This window comes from Propithecus coquereli, unplaced genomic scaffold (genome assembly GCF_000956105.1).
Source record: "Propithecus coquereli isolate 6110/MARCELLA unplaced genomic scaffold, Pcoq_1.0 Scaffold785, whole genome shotgun sequence".
In the NCBI taxonomy this organism is placed as follows: Eukaryota; Metazoa; Chordata; class Mammalia; order Primates; family Indriidae; genus Propithecus; species Propithecus coquereli.
In genome coordinates this window covers 1,454,085-1,475,449 of record NW_012154007.1, presented here as the reverse complement: position 1 = coordinate 1,475,449, position 21,365 = coordinate 1,454,085, and the positions used below count along the sequence as shown (strand labels likewise).

Here is a 21,365-nt window from a genome sequence, read left to right as displayed (position 1 = left end):
TTGGGCAAGAAAAGGTAAATACCCACTTATTATTATTGTTATTTTTGTAGAGGTGGGGTCTAGTCTGGTCTCAAACTCCTGGCCTCAAGAGATCCTCCTGTCTCAGCTTCCCGAGCAGCTGGGACTGCAGGCACAAGCCATGGCTCCTGGCCCCCACTTATTATTGAGTAATTACTATTGACTGGTTGTGTTCCAAGGGCTGCGCTGTCCACTCGTCCTCATAGCACCGTCTGAGAAACGTACCTGGACACGCAGGTGTGGAACCCGGGCTGCGGAGGTGAGGAGACTGCACAGCCCAGGTGGCAGTGCAGGTCTGGGCTGGTCTAACTGCCAAGCGCACCCCTGATTGCAGCTGGTTCTCTCCTCCCCCTCTGCCCGGCCTCCCTGTGCACACAGGGGGCTCTGACTCCAGACTCCACCCCTCGAGGGACCCTGGGCTCCGGCCTTGCACCTCCTGGCAGGAGTCCTGTTCTCTTCCCCTCGAGTGGGGAAACCCACCTGCATCGTCATCCTGCCCTGTGTCCACCTGCCTGCCCAGTGCAGCGGCGTCCATGCCCCTCCTCTGCCGCCAGGCCCTCCGTCTGTGGCCACCCTTCTCTCCTCCTCCACAGTTTTTCTGGCTGGCATCTCGTGCACATCAGCAAACAGATCTGCTCTAGTATTTTGCTTGTCCAACCCGGCCTCATCCAGGCCGGCGCTGCCTGCTGCCCTGCCCCCCCGCAGCAGAAGCTCTCCAGAACCTCTCGGCCGTGCCTCCCCCACTCTTCACCCCAGCAGACCTGAGCCCACGAAGGCAGGAACACTGCCCACCTGGCCCACTCTATCCCAGCGCCTACTGTAGGGCCTGGAGCTCTGGGAATAGACACGGAACACAAGTCCGTTCTTCTAGAAACTAAGCACAGTGTTCTTCCTTGCAGGTGTGAATTGCGGGGAGGTCCTGATTTTCTAGCCCCAGCTCAAAGTCCCTTTGGGAAGCTGAGGATGGAATTGGACACCCTTGCATCCTACTACCTTTTCATGCAGCGAGCAGTGATTATTAGGTAAGATTCGGAAAATTTTAGGGAAACAGGGGACAGGCCCCATTTCACCAGCCAGACAGAAGAGGCAGCCATGGACTATTCAGAACGCGATGTCACAGAAATGTGGGTCCAACCGCTTTGCTGCACAGGTAAGCGGAGTGACTCCCTACTAAAATGAAAGAATCCCTTGGTGGGTGCCTAGAAAGGCTCCGGCACCTCACGACACGAGGGCTGCCTGTTGGTCTTAGGCCTGTGACACCGCTGGTGTCTCCCAGCCACAGACACCCCCACCCCAGCCATCTGCAACGCGACTCGCGAGGGGCGGCTGCATGCAGACAGTGCACGTGCCCACACGCAGCGGCAGAGGGGTGCGAGGGCTGTGGGGAGAACGCCGTGACACGAGGCAGGCACACGCACTTGGCCTCGAGTGCAGTCTGACAGCACCTCTCCCTGTTATCAGTGTTGTGCCTGCTGTTAGCCACTGTCGTCAGGTACAGAGTAAGCCACTGTCTACTCAAGCCAGGCTGATTCAGCCGCGCTTCTCAGCTGTCAGGACGAACTCTGAAAAGCCTCCATGTGTCAGGAAAGCACACGTCTCTCCCTGGGGGAGGGACTGGCTCTGCCACTGCCCGGCTGCATGGCTCTGGGTGACACCGCGTCCCCTGAGGGCTGCTGTAAGGGCTGAGCCAGTGCCGAGAACGACGCAGCGCAGGGCTGAACAGCAGGCGGGAAATCTGCAGTCTGTTGCTGTGGTTCCCCACCGTAGAATGCTACGGGGAGAAGATCCCATCTTACAGAGGAGAAGAGAGCAAGGCTTGGGGAACTCGTGTACTCTGCAAGGCCAGAAGGTCCATGACAGGTGCTGCAAGACCAGACCCAGCTCTCAGATCCCACCCCAATTCTTGGTCCTGGGCGTCCCAGGGCATGGAAGGTTGGCACGTACCTTGAAGTCATCCCTGTCCTTGGCCTGGCTCTTGGTGGCCACGTTGCGTGCATACCCCAGCAGTGCCTGACCAATGGCATGCTCCGTGTGTTGCTGCAGCCGCTGCCCGACCTCCTGGGCCTCAGCCAGGAGCTGCTGCTGGAGCTGCAGCCGTGTCTGCTGCGCCTCCTCCTCCAGCCTGCCAGCCTCCTCCAGGACACGCGCCTCCTGGAGAGAAAGGCACGGGGAGGGGCCATGAAGCTGCCCTGTACGGAGATGCTCCGGCCAGGACCAGGGTGTGGGGTTAGTCCTGCCCAGGGCTCTAGGGTTGGGAAAGGGTTGGAGAAAGGGAGGAAAGAGGTGGCCTCTGGGCTTGTGAAAACCAGCACACAGTGGATGAGCTAGGGTCTGTTGAGATTCCCCCTCTTCTAAAAGGGCAATGATTGAGCACCAACTGTGTGCCAATACCATCTGTGGTCCCTCATAAGATGCGGAGCCTTGCTCACCCTTCTAGAACATCATGAGACCTGAACACTAGGACACATGAGAACACAAGGACTCAGAGAAGTTAAGTAACTTTCTAAAAATCGCACAGCAGAGCCAGGTTTTGAAGGCAGATCTGAGTCTCTCAGGACATCCTAGAAGCTGAGGCAGGGCACACAGGGGCCTGAGGACTGGCTGTCCTCGTAGGAATGTGAAAGAAAGAAGTGAGGGGAGTTGGCGCCAGGTGCGTGAGCCCTCGTGCTCCCCCAGAGCCCTCCTGGGCAGAACCAAGGAGACTGTGGGCTCGAGCCCGATTCGCGGGTCGAAGGACATCAGCTGCTCCCACAGGTCAGTGGCTGCGTGCAGGAGACCCCGAGTCAGCCAACTGGGGTTTAAATCCCAGCTCGATTTACAAGTTCTTTCTTTCAATGTGTTAAAGACCTCGAAGAGATTGAGAGGCCTCTTCTCCCACATCTCTGATGCCAACCACACCCGTCTCTGATTTCACATGGATTTTCTAGTGCGATTCTCGTTACTGAATAGCACCTACACTAGAACCTTCTGGCACATGGGTACCCCTACAGTGGGCAGCCGGTGTCCCCGCCTGTTATGGGTTAAATTGTTCTCCCTCAAAATCCATATCCAGAAGCCCTGACCCCAGCACCTCAGGATGTGACCATATGTGGAGACAGGACCTTTAAAGAGGCCATTAAGGTAAAGGAGGTCATGTGACTGGCAGGTGGGCACTGCTGTCTGGGGCAGGGGGAGCCGCCGCGCCGGCCTTACCAGGGCTTTGAGCAGCTGCCACTGGTGTTCGTCCAGGCACTGGGCGGACGCCTGCTCCAGGGCGCGCTGCTCACGCAGCTCGTGGAGGAGGCGCTTCTTCCCCGACAGCCTCATCTGCGCCAGGCTGGCGAGCGAGCTGCCGCGGAGATCCAGCCTCCGGAGGGCCGAGCGCAGCAGCAGGTTGTGGCCCTGCAGGATGCGCTGTGCCGACCTGGGAGGAAAGCGGTGGGGGCGGGCGTCAATGCTCTTGGCTTCACTGAGCTCCTGAGAATCTCCCCAGATAGCTCCCTGCTCCCCCAGGGAGCCTCTCCGGAAGGAAGTGGGCTGGAATCATCTCGCCATCTGCCGCCTGTCCTCGTAGACACGGGTGCTCACCTGGGTGCTACTCAGCCACCTGCTCTTGTGTTAACTTTCTTTTTTTTTTGAGACAGAGTCTGGCTCTGTTGCCCGGGCTAGAGTGCCATGGCGTCAGCCTCACTCACAGCAACCTCCAACTCCTGGGCTCAAGCGATCCTCCTGCCTCAGCCTCCCGAGTAGCTGGGACTACAGGCATGCGCCATCATGCCTGGCTCATTTTTTCTATATATATATTTTTAGTTGTCCAGATAATTTCTTTGTACTTTTAGTAGAGATGAGGTCTTGCTCTTGCTCAGGCTGGTCTCGAATTCCTGAGCTCAAATGATCCGCCCGCCTCGGCCTCCCAGAGTGCTAGGATTACAGGCGTGAGCCACTGCGCCCGGCCTGTTAACTTTAAATCTCTGTCCCACCCAGCCCAGCTGCCTCTGCCACATGGGCACTTGAGTTTCTTACATAACTCTCAAATCAACACATTTCAAACGGAAATCTTGAGCTATTTTTGAGTTCCTATCTAAGTGATCTGCCTAAGGCCCAGCGTTGTACAGCTTCAGGGATTCGCCGAGAGGCAGAAAGGCAGACCAGAGGGCTGGCGCCCGTCTACCAAGCAAGAGAGGCCTGGCCAACACGCCCGGCTTCCCACTGGGGCCTTTACCCTTGGAATAAGGACTCATCTCTCACAAAGACCTAGTTCTGTGTCAGCTAAATCCCCAAATGGGTGCAGTTAATCTACCACGACCCGCAACTGCTGTTAGAAGGAGGACGAACCCTCCCCGGAGGAAGATCACACCATCTGAAGTCATAAATCATCTCTACAATTTTTCATGCACAGGTTCATCATTCAATAAAAATAACCAGACATGTAAACAGATAAGAATTACCAAAAATAAACAGAAAGAGAGACAATAGAAACATACCTGCAAGATATCAGATAATAGAATAATCAGACATAAACTTTACAATAATTATGATTAATACCCACAAGAAATTAAATAAGATAAAGCAGATAACTGGGAACTATAAGAATCAAATGAAAATTCTAGAACTGAAAACACAGTAACTGGCATTAACAACTCAGTAGGTGGGTTTGGCAGCCTGTAAAACATAGCTGAAGAGTGAATGAAGATGGCGCGGAAGCAAAGACCCAGCCTGACCGCAGAGAACAGAATGAAGAACGCGGCCAGCAGGTCAGAGACACACAGCACGGGGAGGCTGACGAACCGAGGAACCGCAGCCCGGGAAGAGGCAGGGAGAGAGGGCAGAGGAAGGTTTGCAGAGAAAATGGATGAGAATCTTCATAAATTGGTATGAAAACCCAAATACGTCAGCATCAGGACTTACATTAAACGTAAATGGACTAAATAAACTCTAATACAGTTTAAAGACACAGGTTTTCAGGCTAGACAAATCCCCCAGCCGCTGCCTGCCGCCCTCAGCACGGCTCATCAGGTCCCCTGGTCCGGCCCTACTCATGGTCCTCTCTCGATGCCGCCCCCGTGAGAGTCAGTGCCGCAGCTGTGCACCGGCTGCCGGGCGGCACACCCAAAGCAGGCTCCTCGCAAAGCCTCAACAACTATGGTTATATCGAGGTAATTTTTCTCATATGAAATGAGGAAAAAAGAAATATTTTTCAGCAAATGGAGAAGACCATATTGCACTAATAGTTACAGCAAAAGTGTAAAAATGAATATAAAAATGGATCAGTAAATGGGGAGTGACTGCAAAAGGTCTATCGCCTTTCTGGGGCGATAGGAATGTTCTAAATTTGTATTGTGGTGATGGGTGCAAAACTCTGTAAATCCACTAAAAATCATTGAATTATACTCAAAATAAATATATGTAAATTATATCTCAAAAAAGCTGTTCAAAAAAGCTCCTATGAAGTAGGTATCCTTAGCCCCACTTTACAGATGAGGAAAGTGAGGCTGAGAAATGTGAAGCCATTTACACTCACAGGCAGGCAGGCAGGGGCAGTCAGTGTGTCCACCCGACAGATGGGGCACTGAGGAGCAGGGAAAATCATGGGGACTCCCAGCCCCGTCCCTCAGAAAGCTGTACTCACTCTTCAGTGAGGCCGCCAAGTCGGCCCAGGACTCCGCGCACGGTGCTCTCGTGGTCTTCCTGCAGGTGTGTCCGCAGCACAGCAGACAGAGCACACTCCTCCATCCACACCTACAGCCCGGGACAGAGCACAGAGCATGCATGTGGTCACTCAGCTGGAGTTCATCTCATCAGCCTTGCTGTGCTGGGCTGTGCCTTTTGTTTCTTGTTTAAAAAATCCCCCTATCTCCTGACGTCATAAAGATTTTCTCCCATGTTTTCTTTAAAAATTTAAATTTTTTCCTATTAACGTTTGCATTTAAGTCTTAAAGTATCTAAAATTTATTTTCCAAGGCGGAAGCGAGGAAGAGATCTAATTTTCTCTGGATCAATGGATAACTAATTGTCCTGCAGTGTTTATTAAATAATTTATTTTTTTCTGACTTTCCTATAATGCCACTTTGTCTTACGTGATTAATATATACTCACACAGCTAGTTCCAGGCTATTTTGTTCTGTTGGTCTGTTTGCTTCTGCACACTGCTTTGACTGCTGGGTTATAGCAATAAACATCATAGCTGCTAGGGCAAGTCCTTCCTCATTCTCTTGTTCAAACCTGAAAGATTATGCTTGGGTGTTTTTCTTTTCTTGTGACTTTTAGGATTAGTTGGTCAAGTTTAGGAAATAAATTTTCTTTTAAAAAAATTTCTTGTCATTGGGTTGATTTTATAGATTAATTTGGAGAGGACTGCCATCTTTGCAAAACTGAGTTTCCTACCCAAGAACGCCGCGTTTTGTGTATTCAAAAACATTTTCTGAACTTTTCCGTTGAGCTCTTTTACATGTTGGTCAGACTTACTTTCAGGCACCCTATGGCTTTCATTCTGCAGACGTTCTTCGTGTCATCAAGGGTGTTGCTGGCTGGGAGGAAATCCACTGGCTGGGATGTTGATCTTGCACGTGGCGGCCTTGCAGGGCAATCTCAATGTGACGGTGTGTCTGTCGATCCGTTCTTTGGCTTTTCAACAGAGACGCCCATGCTCCCCGCACACGACCCACAAAATTCTGCGGAGGAGTGTCCGCTCGACCTCACGGTGTGGCGCGGACCTTGTTTTCATGGCCTGACTTACAGTCTGATTGGCTTATCTGATTTTCTGTGAGATGGGATTATGATTTCGATTTGTCCGTTTTTCTTTTCAATTCCATCAAATTTTGCTTTATGTATTTCGAGGCTGAATTGTTGTATCTTCTGAGGCAGCGTGCCCTCGCACCACAGAACGGCCCGCTCCACCCCTGCAGGGTGCTTTCTGCCCGGTGGATGTTTCTTCTGGTCGGTATTGCCGGGTACGTCCCTTTCCTCTCCTTGGCTCTCTCACCTTTGGTGCCACGATGACTTAGCTGAGTCTCTTGTAATACCACATATTTAGATCCTTTTCCCGCAATCTAAGTGAATTTGCTGCTGCTCGCTGTGACTGACGGCGTGCTTGGACTTACCCCAAACGCCGATCCAGTGTTCTCTAGTTACTGTGCTTTCCTCTGCGTCGCCCCTGCTTCCCATGCTCCTTGGAGTGATTGTTCTTTATTGCGTATTTTCTTCTCTGCCTTGGAAGTGGCATCTTCTGCTCACTCCACTCTGTCGGTGCACTCCACGGATCACCAGGCGCGCCTGTGCTGTGCAGGCGGCAGACGTGCACCCTGGGGAACCGGCGACTGGATGAGGGGGTTAGAGGCCCAATGGTTGGGTGTGGCCGTGGGAGAGGACCTGGGGAGGCTGGGGGAAGCCACCGGGCTCTGGGCGGTGCTGACGGAAGGCGGGTCCTGCCCTGCACCTCGGTCAGTCTTATCTGGAGGGAGGGGCGTCTCGGGGGGGCTAAAGCCACCTCGCCTGTCTCAGCCAGGACGGGGCGTCTGGTCACCTGGGGGCTTGGGCAGCGTTCACGTCTGGTCTGTGTTCGGACGTGGTTGCGCAGTGGTCTCGCTTTTGTCTCCCTCTGCCACGGTCGGTCACGGAGTGGCCTTGTCTGAAGTTGACGTTCTGCGGCGCTGTTCAGTAGGACACCAGGCCCGGCGGGGAGCACCAGGCAGCTCCCGGATGGGGGCTGCTCCATTCTCCCCCCCATGGTCGCTCTTCATTTTACAAGTCGCACACTTGCTTTGTAGGAATAACGCGGACACTTCTGTGACCCCAGAACAGCAGGGGGTGTAATTCTAGAGATCTCCCCACAGCGCGGGAGCTGCTCCGCGGCTTTGGTTCCGTCCTGCTTCTAAAGTCTTTGTTGTTTGAGTCATCAACGCTCCCTCTCACAGGATTATTTATTTCCTTCACTCTTACTCCCTCGGTTCTCCCTTCCTGTCTTGAAAATGACGTATTCTGTTTCCGCAGAATTATAGACACATTCTATTTCTATAGGACTTCTCACTCTACATGTCTCTAACCTTCTTTCCTATCTTCCATGTCTTTCAATCACTGAGCTGCCTTCTGGGACCAGTTTCTCACATTTATATTCTAGTTCACACAGTTTTTTTAGCCACATTCAATCTGCTATATAACTCATCCATTAAATTGCTGTTTTCATGCCTAGAATTTTCATTCATAAAAGTATATGTTTTTTCATCTGTCTTGTCTTTTTTCATAATGTCTTGTTTTGGGGGGTATTTGTTCTTTTTCAATTGTTTGAAAAAACTTACTTTATAAGCACTTGCTGATAATGCCTTCATCTGAATTCCTTGGAGCTTGCTGTGGTCTAAACATCGCTGGCTGTGTGTGCAAACCCTTACGGTGGACTGTGCCCTGTGTTTTGTGATTCTGGATGTTAGTTCATCTTCAGCAAGGCTTTATCTGTGAAAATCCTACTAGGTCCAGGGCTGCACAGCAATAAATAGTGGAGCAGGGACTGAAATCTAGGTCCATCTGTCTCCAAAGCTCAACTCTCTCCCAGCTGCGCCATGTTCCTGACGCTCCCATCACCAGGGTGGGAGCCCTCCCTCTTCCTGCGCTTGCGTGGAAAGGCTGTGCCTCCATCCGCCTGGAGGTGACGTTGCTGCACGCAGACTACGAGAGAACTGCGGCCGGGAGGGAAGGACTCGCGGCCTGGACTGAGCCCTCCCGGGTATTGAGATGCGTCACACCTACACGCAATCTCACAAAACCACACTGTCACCTGGCACATTTGGGTAAAGTCAGCCTCTGACTCCATAATCTATCAAAGTGCTTGGGAAACCAGAACATTTTAGAAAATTCTACACAGTCTTGATTCTTTCAAAGGTGAATTAATGTCACTAAATGGTTTGGGGGTCTTCACTGTGTTTTGGGAGTGCAGATAAAACTGGCAGCAGGATTCAACGCGGATCAGGAAGGCCAAGGTCATCGGGCACATGGCCCCTGCCACTGCCACATGAGCCTCTTCAACACGGTCCAGCACAGGCCCAGAGACGCTTAAATCCAGCAGCAGCAAGTGGCTTCCAGGGTCAACGTGCTCACGCTGGTCATTGGTTGCAGGTCATTTTGCAATCAAATGCTCTACCACTGAGGAGGTTGCAGGTCATTTTGTAGCCCTGGATAAGGTACACACTTTGTTTCAAATTCACATATTGTACAAGGACTAAGGGAAGGGCACGGATGGTCGCTGGCCTGGTACATGCTGAGGTTTGGCAGTGCCCTCCAGGAACAGGTGGGCTCTGCAGTCAGCACCTGAGGCAACACCAGGGCACTGAGGATGAGGGAGGCATTGCAGCTATAAAAAGCAAGGTCAGGGTAGGCCTTGTGGTGAAAGTGACATGGAGCAAGGATCTGGAGCAGGACAGTGAGGCCGCAGTGTACCCAGGCAGCCAGAGGGACGCAGGGGGCCGGCGAGGCTGGAGGCCGAGCCAGGGTGGGAATGGGCAGGCTGAGTCCGGGGCTTCCGGGTCCTGCCGTGATGGGCCTTGCAGGGCAGAGGAGGATGCTGGCTTTGTTTTTGTTTTTTTTTTAAAGATGGGGTCCCACTGTGCCACCCAGGCTGGAGTGCAGTGGTGTGATCGAACTCCTGGGCTCGAGTGATGCTCCTGCCTCAACCTCCCAAGTAGCTGGGACTACAGGCACTAATCACCATGCCTGGCTATGTTTTACTGTTTGTAGAGAGAGGGTCTTGCTATGTTGCCCAGGCTGGTTTTTTGATCTGCCCATCTTGGCCTCCCAGACTCTGGCTCTTATCCTACATGAAATGAGAAATCAATAGGGGTTTTGAACAGAGAAGTTACCTGATGTGACTTAGTGTCTTTATCAAATCTATTGTGCCGATGATTGTAAGATGCTCAAATATTTTAGGTGTCACTAAGGAGAAAAGTTGGTCAGGCTCAGTGGCTCACGCCTGTAATCCTGGCACTCTGGGAGGCTAAGGCAGGCTGATTGCTTGAGGTCAAGAGTTCGAGACTAGCCTGAGCAAGAGTGACCCCATCTCTACTAAAAATAGAAAAAATTAGCCGGCGTGGTGGTGTGAACCTGTAGTCCCAGCTACTCGAGAGGCTGAGGTAGAAGGATCACTTGAGCACAGGAGTTTGAGGTTGCTGTGAGCTAGGCTGATGCCACGGCACTCTAGCCCAAGCAAGAGAGTGAGATTCTGTCTCAAAAAATAAAATATGAGAGAGAAAAGTCACTGCCAATTAAATTAAGATGCATCTCAATTTCAGGGCTGTTAATATATTTTTAAATGTGTATTGTTGGCATGTAGCATATCTTAGAAATGCCAGTCTGGATGGGGGTGAGGACAGAGGGCACCACTGGCCGCTGTGGCAGGACTTCAGCCAGAGGCACGGGAGCTCCGGCAGGTGCTGAGAGGAGTGCCGACACGCAGTCGCTTTCTGGATCAGACAAGCTGGAACCAGTGGGATTTCCTGCCAACCGTTGTAGCGTGTGAAAGAAAGCGGTGGCGCAGACGATCCCAAACCTTTTGCTTCGTGAGGCAGAAAGTGGGAAGAGGCCGTGGGTGAAGCAGCCCGGGCGACAGCTGTGTGGGACACACTAAATTTGCACGTCTTTCAGTCACCCAAACGGAGACTGCACGTAGAGCTGAGTTTGTGAACAAGTCTGAGCCAGAGGGATACATTTTGGGGCATTGGCTCTCAGTCCAACAACCCTCGAGGACCTGAATCCTGCCAAGAGCCTTGTGCGTGTGTCGTTTTAAGCTGCTGTAATAGTCTGGGATCTTTGTTATGCGGCATTAGAGAACTAACACAGATGGCGTGTGACTAAATGGGACCCCCAAGACAGCGCATGTGGATGAAAGACAGGACTGCAGGCTACCCCCAGGGGCTCTCCAGTGTCCAGGAACCATGAACCAGCAGCGCAGACTGAGAAGGAGCTGCCTGTGTGCAGGGAGGAGAAGCAGGAGAGTCAGGAGCATTTCGGAAGGCGGAGGACCCCAGTGTGGCCACATGCCGCCGCTGCCGAGTCCAGCAAGACGAGGCCTGAGCGCTCAGTGCACAGGAGGCAGATTTGGTGATGAGGCGACGGACACCTGCCTGGAGTGGGGTTAAGAGCAGGGGGAGAGGGGAGCTGGGACATAAACCTGGGTGGACCGCCTCCAGCACGGCTGTTCTCGCGTCATGCCAGAGAGCAACCCGCTGCACCTTCCCAGCGAGAAATGCAGGCTTATGTAGCGCTGTGTAAGCTTCCTGTGGCTGCTGTAACAAATTGCCACAAGCTTAGTGGCCTAAAACAACAAGAATTTATTATGTTACACGTCAGGAGACCAGAAGCCCAAAATGGGTGTTGTGGGGCTCAAGCGACGGTGTCGGCAGCCCTGTATTCCTCCTTGAGGGGCTGGGGTAGGATGTTTCCCCACCGTTTCCCCGGCTCACGGCCCCTGCCTCCGTCTTCCCATCCAGCAGTGGCTGGCTGGGTCTTTCTGCCACGGCATCGCTCTGACACTGGCACTCTCATGAATCCTTTTCCACCTATAAGGACCCTTGTGATGACATTGGGCCCAGCCAGATAAGCATGTCCCCATCTCAAGATCCGAAATGACTCTGCAAAGTCCTTTTGGCCTTGTAACCCGCCACATTCACAGGTTTCAGGGATTATGGTGTGGACCTCTTTGGGGCCGTTATGTCGCCTACCACAAGTGGACTGGGAGAAGCCCAGACACCTGCATTAAAGTGGGATTAAATTTTGAGAAATGGAAACCTGTCTTCATTGTGTAATCCACAAACTCCATAATTTTTAACAACTTTCCTGAGCAACACGTTGCGAAACCACCAAGGCCTTTTTGACAGAAAACAACGTGGGAAAGGCGATTCTCGGTCTGGGTGTGCTGGTGCTTTTCAGGACTAACATTCATCCAAAGCTAGAAAGTTCATTTCTCATTTTTGTCATTGATGAGGAAAGACGGCAAGAGGCAGAGAACGAGGATCTCTAAATATCTCGTGGTAATTTAAGGCAATTAAGCAATCAGTAAGTTAATTATGACATATAAGCTTTGAGAAACAGTCTTGGGTCACACTTATTTAATCAGTTGATGAGGTCATTAGCTCTTCTGCTTGCTTCTTGAATGCAAAACTCATTTTGAAAACATTCCCCACACGCCAAAGAAAATTCACAATCATATGCTCCCACAGTAAATAAATAAAAAAATAAAAAACAGAGCCATGCATAGTCTCATATTTACCTAAAATATTAATAACTTAAGATTCATAATCAGAGAGTTTTAGATGAACCACAGGTGTTTTATCGGAAATGAAATTTTGGATTTTTCACTGTCTATACTGTTGAATGATTCAATGGACACCGCGCAAAAGGTCTTACCTTGCACTACCTCACGGCAGCTTGTCGGGTATTTTGATTTCTTGTTTTCACAAAGAAGCTGGGGTTCTGGGACGCTTAGCACATTGTGCAAAATCACAGAGTTGCAGGATCTCAGTTAATCGGCTCAAGCCACACAGCCCATTAATGTGTCTGCTCTGGCTCAAACCCATGCCTGGAGCTCCCCAGGTTAGGGACCCGGTTGCAAAACCACGGTGGTCTCCAGAAGGTGGCCCCCCTCGCTTGGTGAGTCCACATCAGAGGCACATTAGGCCCACCTGGTGAGCTTTCTAAGCCACTGAGGGTCCTCCTGCCTCCCGAGAGACTGCAAATTAATTGGTCTGGGGCCCACGATTTGGTGCAAATTGGATGAATTCAGCTTCATTTAGATCCTTTGGAAGAATACAGGGTGAAGGTGACCCTGCAATAATCTCCAAAGCTGCATTATTGTTGCCAGGAATGCAACAAAATCTTCCTGAGCCCTTACTGCATTGCAGCCGCTGGGCTCTGAATAGGGGGTGTCAATATGAAATCAGGGTGCCGCCCTCAAGGAACTCAAGCCAAATGCAGGAGAGTCCAGTTACCTGTGACAGGGCAGTGGCCATGTGTTTGCATGACACTCTCCTCTATTTACTTCATACTTTCTACAGCTCCAACAAATTGCTTTAGAAAACCTCTTTTAGATGCATCAGTCAGAGGGGTCTTCTGTAACTAACTGAAAACCCCACATAAAGAAACAGGGGTTGTTTCTGACAAGAAGCACCTAGGGCTGGGCAGTCTGGGGCTGGAACAGTGGCCCAGCGCCACCACCAGGGACTCAGGCCGTCCAGGACTTTGTTCCACTGTCTGAGCACGCCAGGCTCTGTCCTCACACAGGCTGTCTGTCGGGCAGAGAAAGGCAGGAAGAACAGGGTTGCTCCAAGCAAGACCTGGCATTTGCATTAGGAAACCCTTGTAGGTGCCACGCCCTGTCTCATAGGCCAGAGCTGTGTCAGTCAGCGGCTGCTATTGCAAAGGATGCCGGGCTACTGAGCACGTTAGTTTTACAGCCTCTCGAGGGCAGAGGCGAGGGAGAAAGGAAACGTGGGCAGTGTTGGTGGATGCAGAATTTGGAAGTCCCTTCTTTTATTTCGTGGTTTTAAATTTTTTAAAAATAAAATCAATGAGTACTGTAGTAGTTTCCCATTCCTACTGTAACACACTGTCACAAACTATGGCTTAAATTTATCTTCTTAGAGTTCTGGAGGTCAGAAGTCTGAAATGGGTCTCAATGGGTTAAAGTCAAGGTGTCAGCTGGGCGGTGCTCCAGGTGAAATCTTTCCTTGCCTCTTCCAGCTCCTGGCCACACCGCTCTACTGATAGCATCCCCTCTCCACCTCGGAGCCTCCCGCCCCCTTTCATAAGAACCCTGTGACTACACCGGGCTCACCTGGATAACCCAGCATCTTCTCCAGTCTCGACATCCTTAACTTAATCCCATCTGCAAAGGGCCTTTTGCCATGTGCAGGGACATGTGCCCAGGGTCTGGGGATCAGACGGTGGACATCTGTGAGGGACCACGATTTTGTCCACAGCATAGATCCATGGCCCTAATAAGCAAATGACTTTCACTAAAAACACCCCCCCCCAACGACCTTCCTTTCTGCTGCCATTTGTTTGCTATTTATTTCTCTTGTTCTAAAACCACGCTTTGCTGCTCTTTCTTGATTGATCAACACAAAGCATCATCTCCTGACTTCCTACCATGGGAGAGACGGTCCTGCTCCCTATCCCACCCCGGTGGGCTGCTGTGGCGGTAATCTCTCTAGAGCGTCTGCAGTAGGCACCAGGGGCGCTCACCAAGCGTGACGTCTCATCATTCTTCCCAAGTCCCCTGGTTGCGACATGCACGCACCTGCTGTTCCTGCTGCAGGAGCTCCTGGAAGAGTTGCCACTGCTGCCTCCGGAAACGCTCCGACTCCCCCAGCTGCCGGGCGGCGTCCTCCCGCACCTCCTGTCTCAAGTAGTCACACGCCCCCCGGGGGAGGCCAGTCACGCCCGGGAGCCTTTCAAGGAACAGGACGTCCGCAAACTTCTGGAAAGTGTCTATGGTGCTGCAGTATAGTTCCTGAAGCCGAGAACCACACTGGGGTCATGGGTGATGGCAGGACCCCGCAGAGGGCCTGGGCCTCCCTCTGCCCCTCCCCCCCACCTCCCCCAAGACACAGAGGAGATCCAGGGATGGGAGCTCTCAGATCACATGTGTGCATGCACACACAGACACAGTCTCTCACACACACACGCACATGTGTACACATAGACTTGTACATACACCAGACATGCACACACATACACTTACGAATGCACAGACACAGGCACATATGCACGCATGAACACACAAACTCATACACACTTGCACACATACACACACACCCCTACACACACTCAGAGTCTCAGGACACACCTGCTGCCTCTCACCTCACCCAGGCAAGCTCCAGACATGCCCTGCCCCGTGGTCCCACTGGCCCCAGTGAGCTCTAATCGCTGACATCCCCTCTATGTCACCAACTGGGCCTCCCCCGGTCACCATCTGGGCCATTTTCACAACCGTCTCCCTGTCCACCCTGCACACTTGGGCGAGTTATTGGTGTAAACCTCAGATCTTACCGTGAGCCCTCCCCCGCCTGCTCAGGTAACCTGGATGACCCCGGAACCCCTCCCAGGGAAGGTCACCTGGCAGGGATTCCAGGCAGCTCCAAGTGTGGCCCCTGCTGTCCTGCCTCCCATCTCAGCGTCCTGTGACCTTCATCTCACCTCCCCAACCCTAGTCTTTTTCTAAAAATTATTTCTTTAAACTATGAAAAAAATCCCACACCATAGATAGATGATAATATTACACATCTGTGGATCCATGACTTGGATATTTTTTTTTTGCATTCAAAACACCAAACCTTGCGGGTTAAGCTGGACTCCTTCACGTGCCCGGCGGTTCTTCCCCTCTGCCCGTCCCCGTGAACATGGTGTCTCGCTGCAGTTTACCTTCCTACACTTTCACTGTGCGTGATGCTCATGAACATGGCTTTTGGCGTGTGTGTTCATTAACATACACAGGGCATCTCATCGCATGTTTTATTATGAAGATGCTCTTTCAAGCCTTTGCCCCATTTCTAGTCACTTTGCAGGGTGGGAGGAATGGACTCCTCCTCATGCTGCAGCCCTCCCTCCACCCACCCACACACAATCCCTTCTCAGAAGCCTTCCCTGGGCTGCCCCGACTAACCTGGGCATTTCCGACCCTGGGCTCTTTGGTTAGCCCGCCAGGGCATCCAAACCACAATTCGTGTGTCATCCCCCCGGACCGCAGCGCCCTGAGCTTGGAGGCCATACTATACTTGGGACTGCACCTGCCTCTCACATCCCCCCAGCCCAGCACCCGACTGCTCTCCTCCCGGCTTCGGGTGCCAACGTGACCAGAACGCGGCTTCCCCCACTGTGTCTCGGAACTCTCCACACGTGTTCTCGGACTCAGTCGAGGCCCCCTCTCTGGCAAGGCCCCTGACCATGGGGTTAGGTTGGGTGCAGTGCTGTGCAGCTGAGCCCCTGCTTTCCTTCTCGAGTTCTGGGATCTCAGCATGTGCTGGGCACGTGACCGACCCCAGCAAAACCCTGCGCTCCTGAGCTCAGGCCGGCTTTCCTGGCGGACGTTTCACACACGCTGTCACAACTCATTGCTGGGGGCCTTAGGTACATTCTGTGTGACTCCATGGGGCAAGGACTCTGGAAGCTTGTGCCTGGTTTCCTCCAGATTTTGCCAACATGCCTTTTCCCTTTGCCGCTTTTGCTCAGAATCCTTTCACTGTAATAAACCTGAGTCATGGCCACACCTGTACACGGAGCACCCTGAGCCGTCCTAGTCAATCACGATCTTGGTGTCTTGGGGACCCCGCCAGAGGTGCCCCTCCTTTGCTACTACCCCGGCAGCGCTCACCACTGATGTAGTCACTGGTTGTGTGACTGTCTTTCTCACGGACTAGACTCGGCAGGGCCTAGCAGGGGGCCTGGCAAATGGCAGGGACAGTAACTGTAATGGGTAATAATTATTAATTCTTGCCACTGCCAGAGCGTGATAAACACCGTTCTCGTATAATATCACTCAATCCTTACAACAGTCCAATCAAGATGTTGTATTATAATTGCCGTCATTTTACAGGTGAGGAAGCTGAGGCACAGAAAAGGTAAGTAACTAGGACATAGTTTGTAGACGGTAAGTCCTGGCTGTTGGACTCTTGGGATCTTAACTAGTATGCTGCGTGGATAATTGGTTTTTTGAAAGAAAAATAAACATATTCTGGTATGGTCTATGTACCTAGGTCATCCGTGGTGTGCTCAATGAATATAAGTTAAATTGAATTCCAATCAGTGTTAAGTAAACCCAAAGAATGTCACACTCTACAAAGCCAAGCCTGACTCTGGTCAGAACAAAGTAACCATGGCTAGGCCATAAGGGATCTGCATTCTTTTAAAAGACTTAGAGATTCTACTTGTGATGGGGCTGAATAGATAATTTGGACAAGTCCTCCCACTGAGGATGAATGAAAAAAAGAGCTGAACAAAATGATTATTTAATCTTCATAAAAGTTGAAAAGACTGCAAGAGGGTGAAGAGCACAGGGCCACGGTCTGGGAGAAGACACATCTCAAGGGGCGCCCCGCCTGGGGGCTGCTTTCACCGGGCAAATGGGTGAACTCAGAGGAGGAGGCTGAACAGCTGGGCAGGACTTTCGATGGCCTGAAGCTATCAGAGGGACGAAGTCAGAGTTCATGGTTCAGTGTGGTAAACCCTTCCATGCTTAGGGTTGGGACCCAAAAAGCTGCATTGGAGAAACAGGACTGAAAGGAAATGGAACCAGCCCAGACTTGTTATACAGACCGTGACCTGCAGTCAGGTTATACTGTTTAGATTGCCCAGGGTATTTCAAGCCCTGACCTTAAATTAAGATGAAACCTTGGCTTGCTAGAGGACCTGTCATCTGGCAAAAGCAAAGGAAAAAAATCCTCTTTGGAAGAAGAGAACATCATTGCGTATGTGAAAATATTTCTACAAACGAATGTGCAAATTTGAAATATAGTACACAAAATATACACAGACACGTGAAGAGACAAGACAACATGACCAAAGACCTATGCAAACAATAGACATCAAAAACAAATCCACAGGTACTCAAGAGAGTAATTATAAGACAGAGTATAATTACAAGATGTGGACTTTAAAGCATTGATCCTTACTATGCTCACGAAGTTAAAAGGTACTCTTAAACCTTCAAGCAAGGAGCTGGAAATTATAAAAAGTAATACTCTTTAGTTTAAAAAGAACCAACTAGTAGTTCTAGAATTGAAAAACATTGCCCAATATTAAGAACTCAGTGTACAGGTTTAATTGTAGTTTAGCTGAAGAGAGAATTAGTATACTGGAAGACAGATCGGAAGAAATTACCATAAAAAAGCAAGGAAAGACTAAAGGATGGAAAATATGAAGGAGAAGATAATGGCATAGAGGATACAATGAGAAGGTCTAACATGTTTACCTGGAGTCCCTAAAGGAGAGAAGGGAGAGTATGGACAGAATAATATCTGAAGAGTTAATGAAATTTCTCACACTGATGAAAGAAATTTACAGATGAGGAAACTGCAGCTTATTCTATAAATGTAAAAGAGAAGTCAAGTTGCAAGATTTACATGGAGGGCCCTGGCATTCAGGCTCCAGTGCCTAGAACCTTGATGCTACTCAGGTATTTTCAAAAGAATGAATGAATGAATGAATGAATAGCCAGCATCTAGTAAATATAGGATCACTTTTTGCTACATGAATAGCAGATAAAAAAAAAGCATTACTACACACAAAGGGGGTCACTTCCTAATGCTAAAAGGTTTAATTCACCAGAAAGATGAAAAAGTTCTAAATTTGTATGCACTTAATAGTATTACCCGAATCAATGCAATTTGCCAAGTTAACAGAATAGAGGAGAAAAAGATACTGATTACCTAAGTAGATGAAGAAAAAAAGGCATTTTACAAAATTTAATTTCTATGCATGAGAAACACACTTAGCAAATTAGGAATGGAAAAGAACTTCTTTAACTTGATTAAAGAAAACAAACAAACAGAAACCCCCCAGCTATAGCATACATTACATATGCCTAATGGTGGAAACTACAAAACAGTATTAGGAAAAATTAAATTAAAACCTAAATAAATGTAGAGATATATTATACCATGTTTCTGGATTGGAGGACTTGATATTGCAAACATGCTAATCCTTCCCAAATTGACCTATAAATACAAAATCCTAATCAATAACTGTACAGGATATCAATTGAAGCTACATTCTCTTTAACCCAACAATTCCACTCTTTGATACATATCCGAGAGAAATGTGTGCACACAGCGTCTACAAGAAGGTTCATTTCAGCCGCACATGCGACAGGCTGAAACAAGAAGACGCCAGAGGCCGTCCACAGAAGGGTGGACACATATGTAGTGTTTTATACAATGGAACACGGAGGCCACGAGGAGCAATGAACTACTGCCTCATGCAACCATGTGGATGGATCTCACAGAAGTAAAGTTGGGCAACAGAAGGCCGACATACGTGCTGTATGATTCCATCTGTATAAAGCTCAGAAACTGCCAAAGCTACACAACAGTGTTCAGGGGTGTGCTCTGAGGTGCACCACTGTCAATAAAGCTAAGGATCTGATTTCCGTACCAGCTGGAGAACGGCTCCCAGGAGTGGGGTGGACAGGCCTGGGAAGAGTCACGGGGCATTTCTGGGATCCCAGCCACATTCTCTTTCTTGCTCTAGGTGGTGGTTTTATGGATGGCTCTTAATAATCATTTGTTAATTTATAAGTTTATGCCTTATCCATGTATTCCTATACATTTCACAATAAAAAAACAGTTTAATAATACTGATGGACATTTTTTCCCAGTCTCTGAAGAGAACCCCAATTTTCTGCTAGGAGGCAGGTTATTTTGTTGTTGTTGAAAAACCACGGACTCCATCATTCTACAGCTGTAGTTAGGACACTGAGACAAACCTTTTTCTTTATTGTCCATGATTGTCAAACCACAAAAATATGGGTTTTGCAAATTAAAGAAAGGTTAACTTTGTAAAAGCTACATGGTCCATTAGTCTAGGCTCTTTCTAATCAAAAATGTGCCTGATCCTGTCTGCTCCCTGGAAAGAGTCAAGTCTGCGTTATTGTTGCACGCTCAGACAGGCAGCAAAACGCATCGCTTCCCACTTAACACTGGCCCGTGTCATGTGGGAGATACTGAGTTACTCTATGCCTGAAACACAACCAGCATTTATGTGCATTATTGCTCCTCGGTACGTGTAAAAGAATCAGGACAGTAGGGGACTCTGGGCAGAGGGTCTGGCCCAGGCTTCAACCCTAAGCTCAGGAGGATGTCCCCGTCCCCGTATGCAGGAGCACGCAGAGCCCAGGCAGAGGCAAACTCCCGCCTCGTAGCTTGCTCCTTCACTGGGCCTCTGTCTCTGCAGCTGCACCCAGCCCAGCTGCCCTCCACAGGTTCTTGCAGAGCAGCGGCTTAGGACGGAGAACGTACACACAGTCTGGAGCCTTTAAAAGCTGACCCAATATACCCAAGTCTCGGTTTTCTTATCTGTAAAAGGGGGCTGAGAATACCTGCTCTGAAGGCTGACTGTGACGATTTGAAAGGATTTATGAATGGCTGCGCACAGCACACAGCAAGATCTTAATAAACACAAGCTGTTATCATCAGATAAAAGTTGGAAAAGTCGGTGCGTGGCTCTCAGTAAGCGTTATCTATTGTTATTTTTATTCTAGGAACAAAGCATTCGGGTGAAGAGAGTTGGAAAGGACACCCTCCGGGCAGAGGCAGCTTCTTCTGGTCTGTTTGCAGGTGAGTGGAGGGAGGCGTTCCTGGCACAGCAACAGGGGTAGATGTGGGCAGGTGGCCCAGTGGGGCTGCAGTACAGGGTGTCGGGGGAGACACAGGACTAGCAGGGGGCCTGCACCATACTGGCGGCCCAGATGCTACACTGGGGAGTGGAGGCCTGGAGGACTGAGGTTCAGGTAAGGCATGGATGTGGCCAGGTGTGAAGACGCACTGGCGAAGGTGGGCTGCGACAGAGCGGATGGAATGGATCCTGCCAGGATACCGTGGACACGCCCTGGCCTGGGAAGCCTTTTGTTCCTCATCACAGGAACCCAAAATGCCCCCTCATAGGGACCACAGCCTGCTTGTTTTGAAGATGCACATTTAATGACTTCAGAGTAAGGTGTGCTCAGGTTCCCACGAGAGGACTGTCCTGGAGAGCACAGGTTGAGCTTGGGTCTCTTAAACACGGGAAGAGGGTAGGACCAAGGGTCAGCAGCCTTAGCACCTGCCGGCTCAGGGCCATTGGACAGGAGCATGGCCGTGGACCAACTCCCTTCCTCTCTGGGCCTCTTCCCCCAACAAAGAAGGAAAAGGTACGTGCCATGAACTTGCGGAGACTTTGGGAAATTGCACAACACAATTGAGCAGCTTGACACACTGTCCCCAGTGCTTTTTCTCTCCTCATACCCACGCTCTTTGCAGCGTAACTTTGCGGGCCTTCTCCCAGTGAGTGCAGAGCACTTCCCTGGCCCTTAACTCTGGGTTCAGGCATGTGACTTGCTCTGGCTGACAGAATGAGGTTGATGGAAGCGAAGTGTGCTGCCTGGGAGGCACACTTCTGCCTGTGCTATAGCTATGAGAAGAACATGCCCAGGCTAGCCCACGGGTCTTATGGGAAGATGAAAGACACATGGAACAAGGCCAACTGATGTTAATCAAGTCCAGCCTGGATCAGCCAACCACTGGCCATGGCACAGATGTTGAGAATAAATCTATTATTTTCGCTACCAGGTTTTGAGGTGTTCTGTTACATAGCATGATTGTGGTCACAGTTACATGGTACAACACTAGAGGGAAGGG

The 21,365-nt window shown here is 50.3% G+C and overlaps 1 protein-coding gene across 1 annotated transcript in view; it reads right to left on the bottom strand.

The window, feature by feature from the left end:
- Window positions 1-21,365, bottom strand: part of EVC (Ellis van Creveld protein) — a 71,062-nt gene that overhangs the window by 10,360 nt on the left and 39,337 nt on the right. The window contains exons 12-15 of the mRNA XM_012662850.1: window positions 14,276-14,488; window positions 5,627-5,736; window positions 3,211-3,421; window positions 1,963-2,169 (exon numbers count right to left, since the gene is read on the bottom strand). Of these exons, the coding sequence (XP_012518304.1) occupies window positions 1,963-2,169; window positions 3,211-3,421; window positions 5,627-5,736; window positions 14,276-14,488 (741 nt within the window). The remainder of the gene's footprint in view (window positions 1-1,962; window positions 2,170-3,210; window positions 3,422-5,626; window positions 5,737-14,275; window positions 14,489-21,365) is intronic.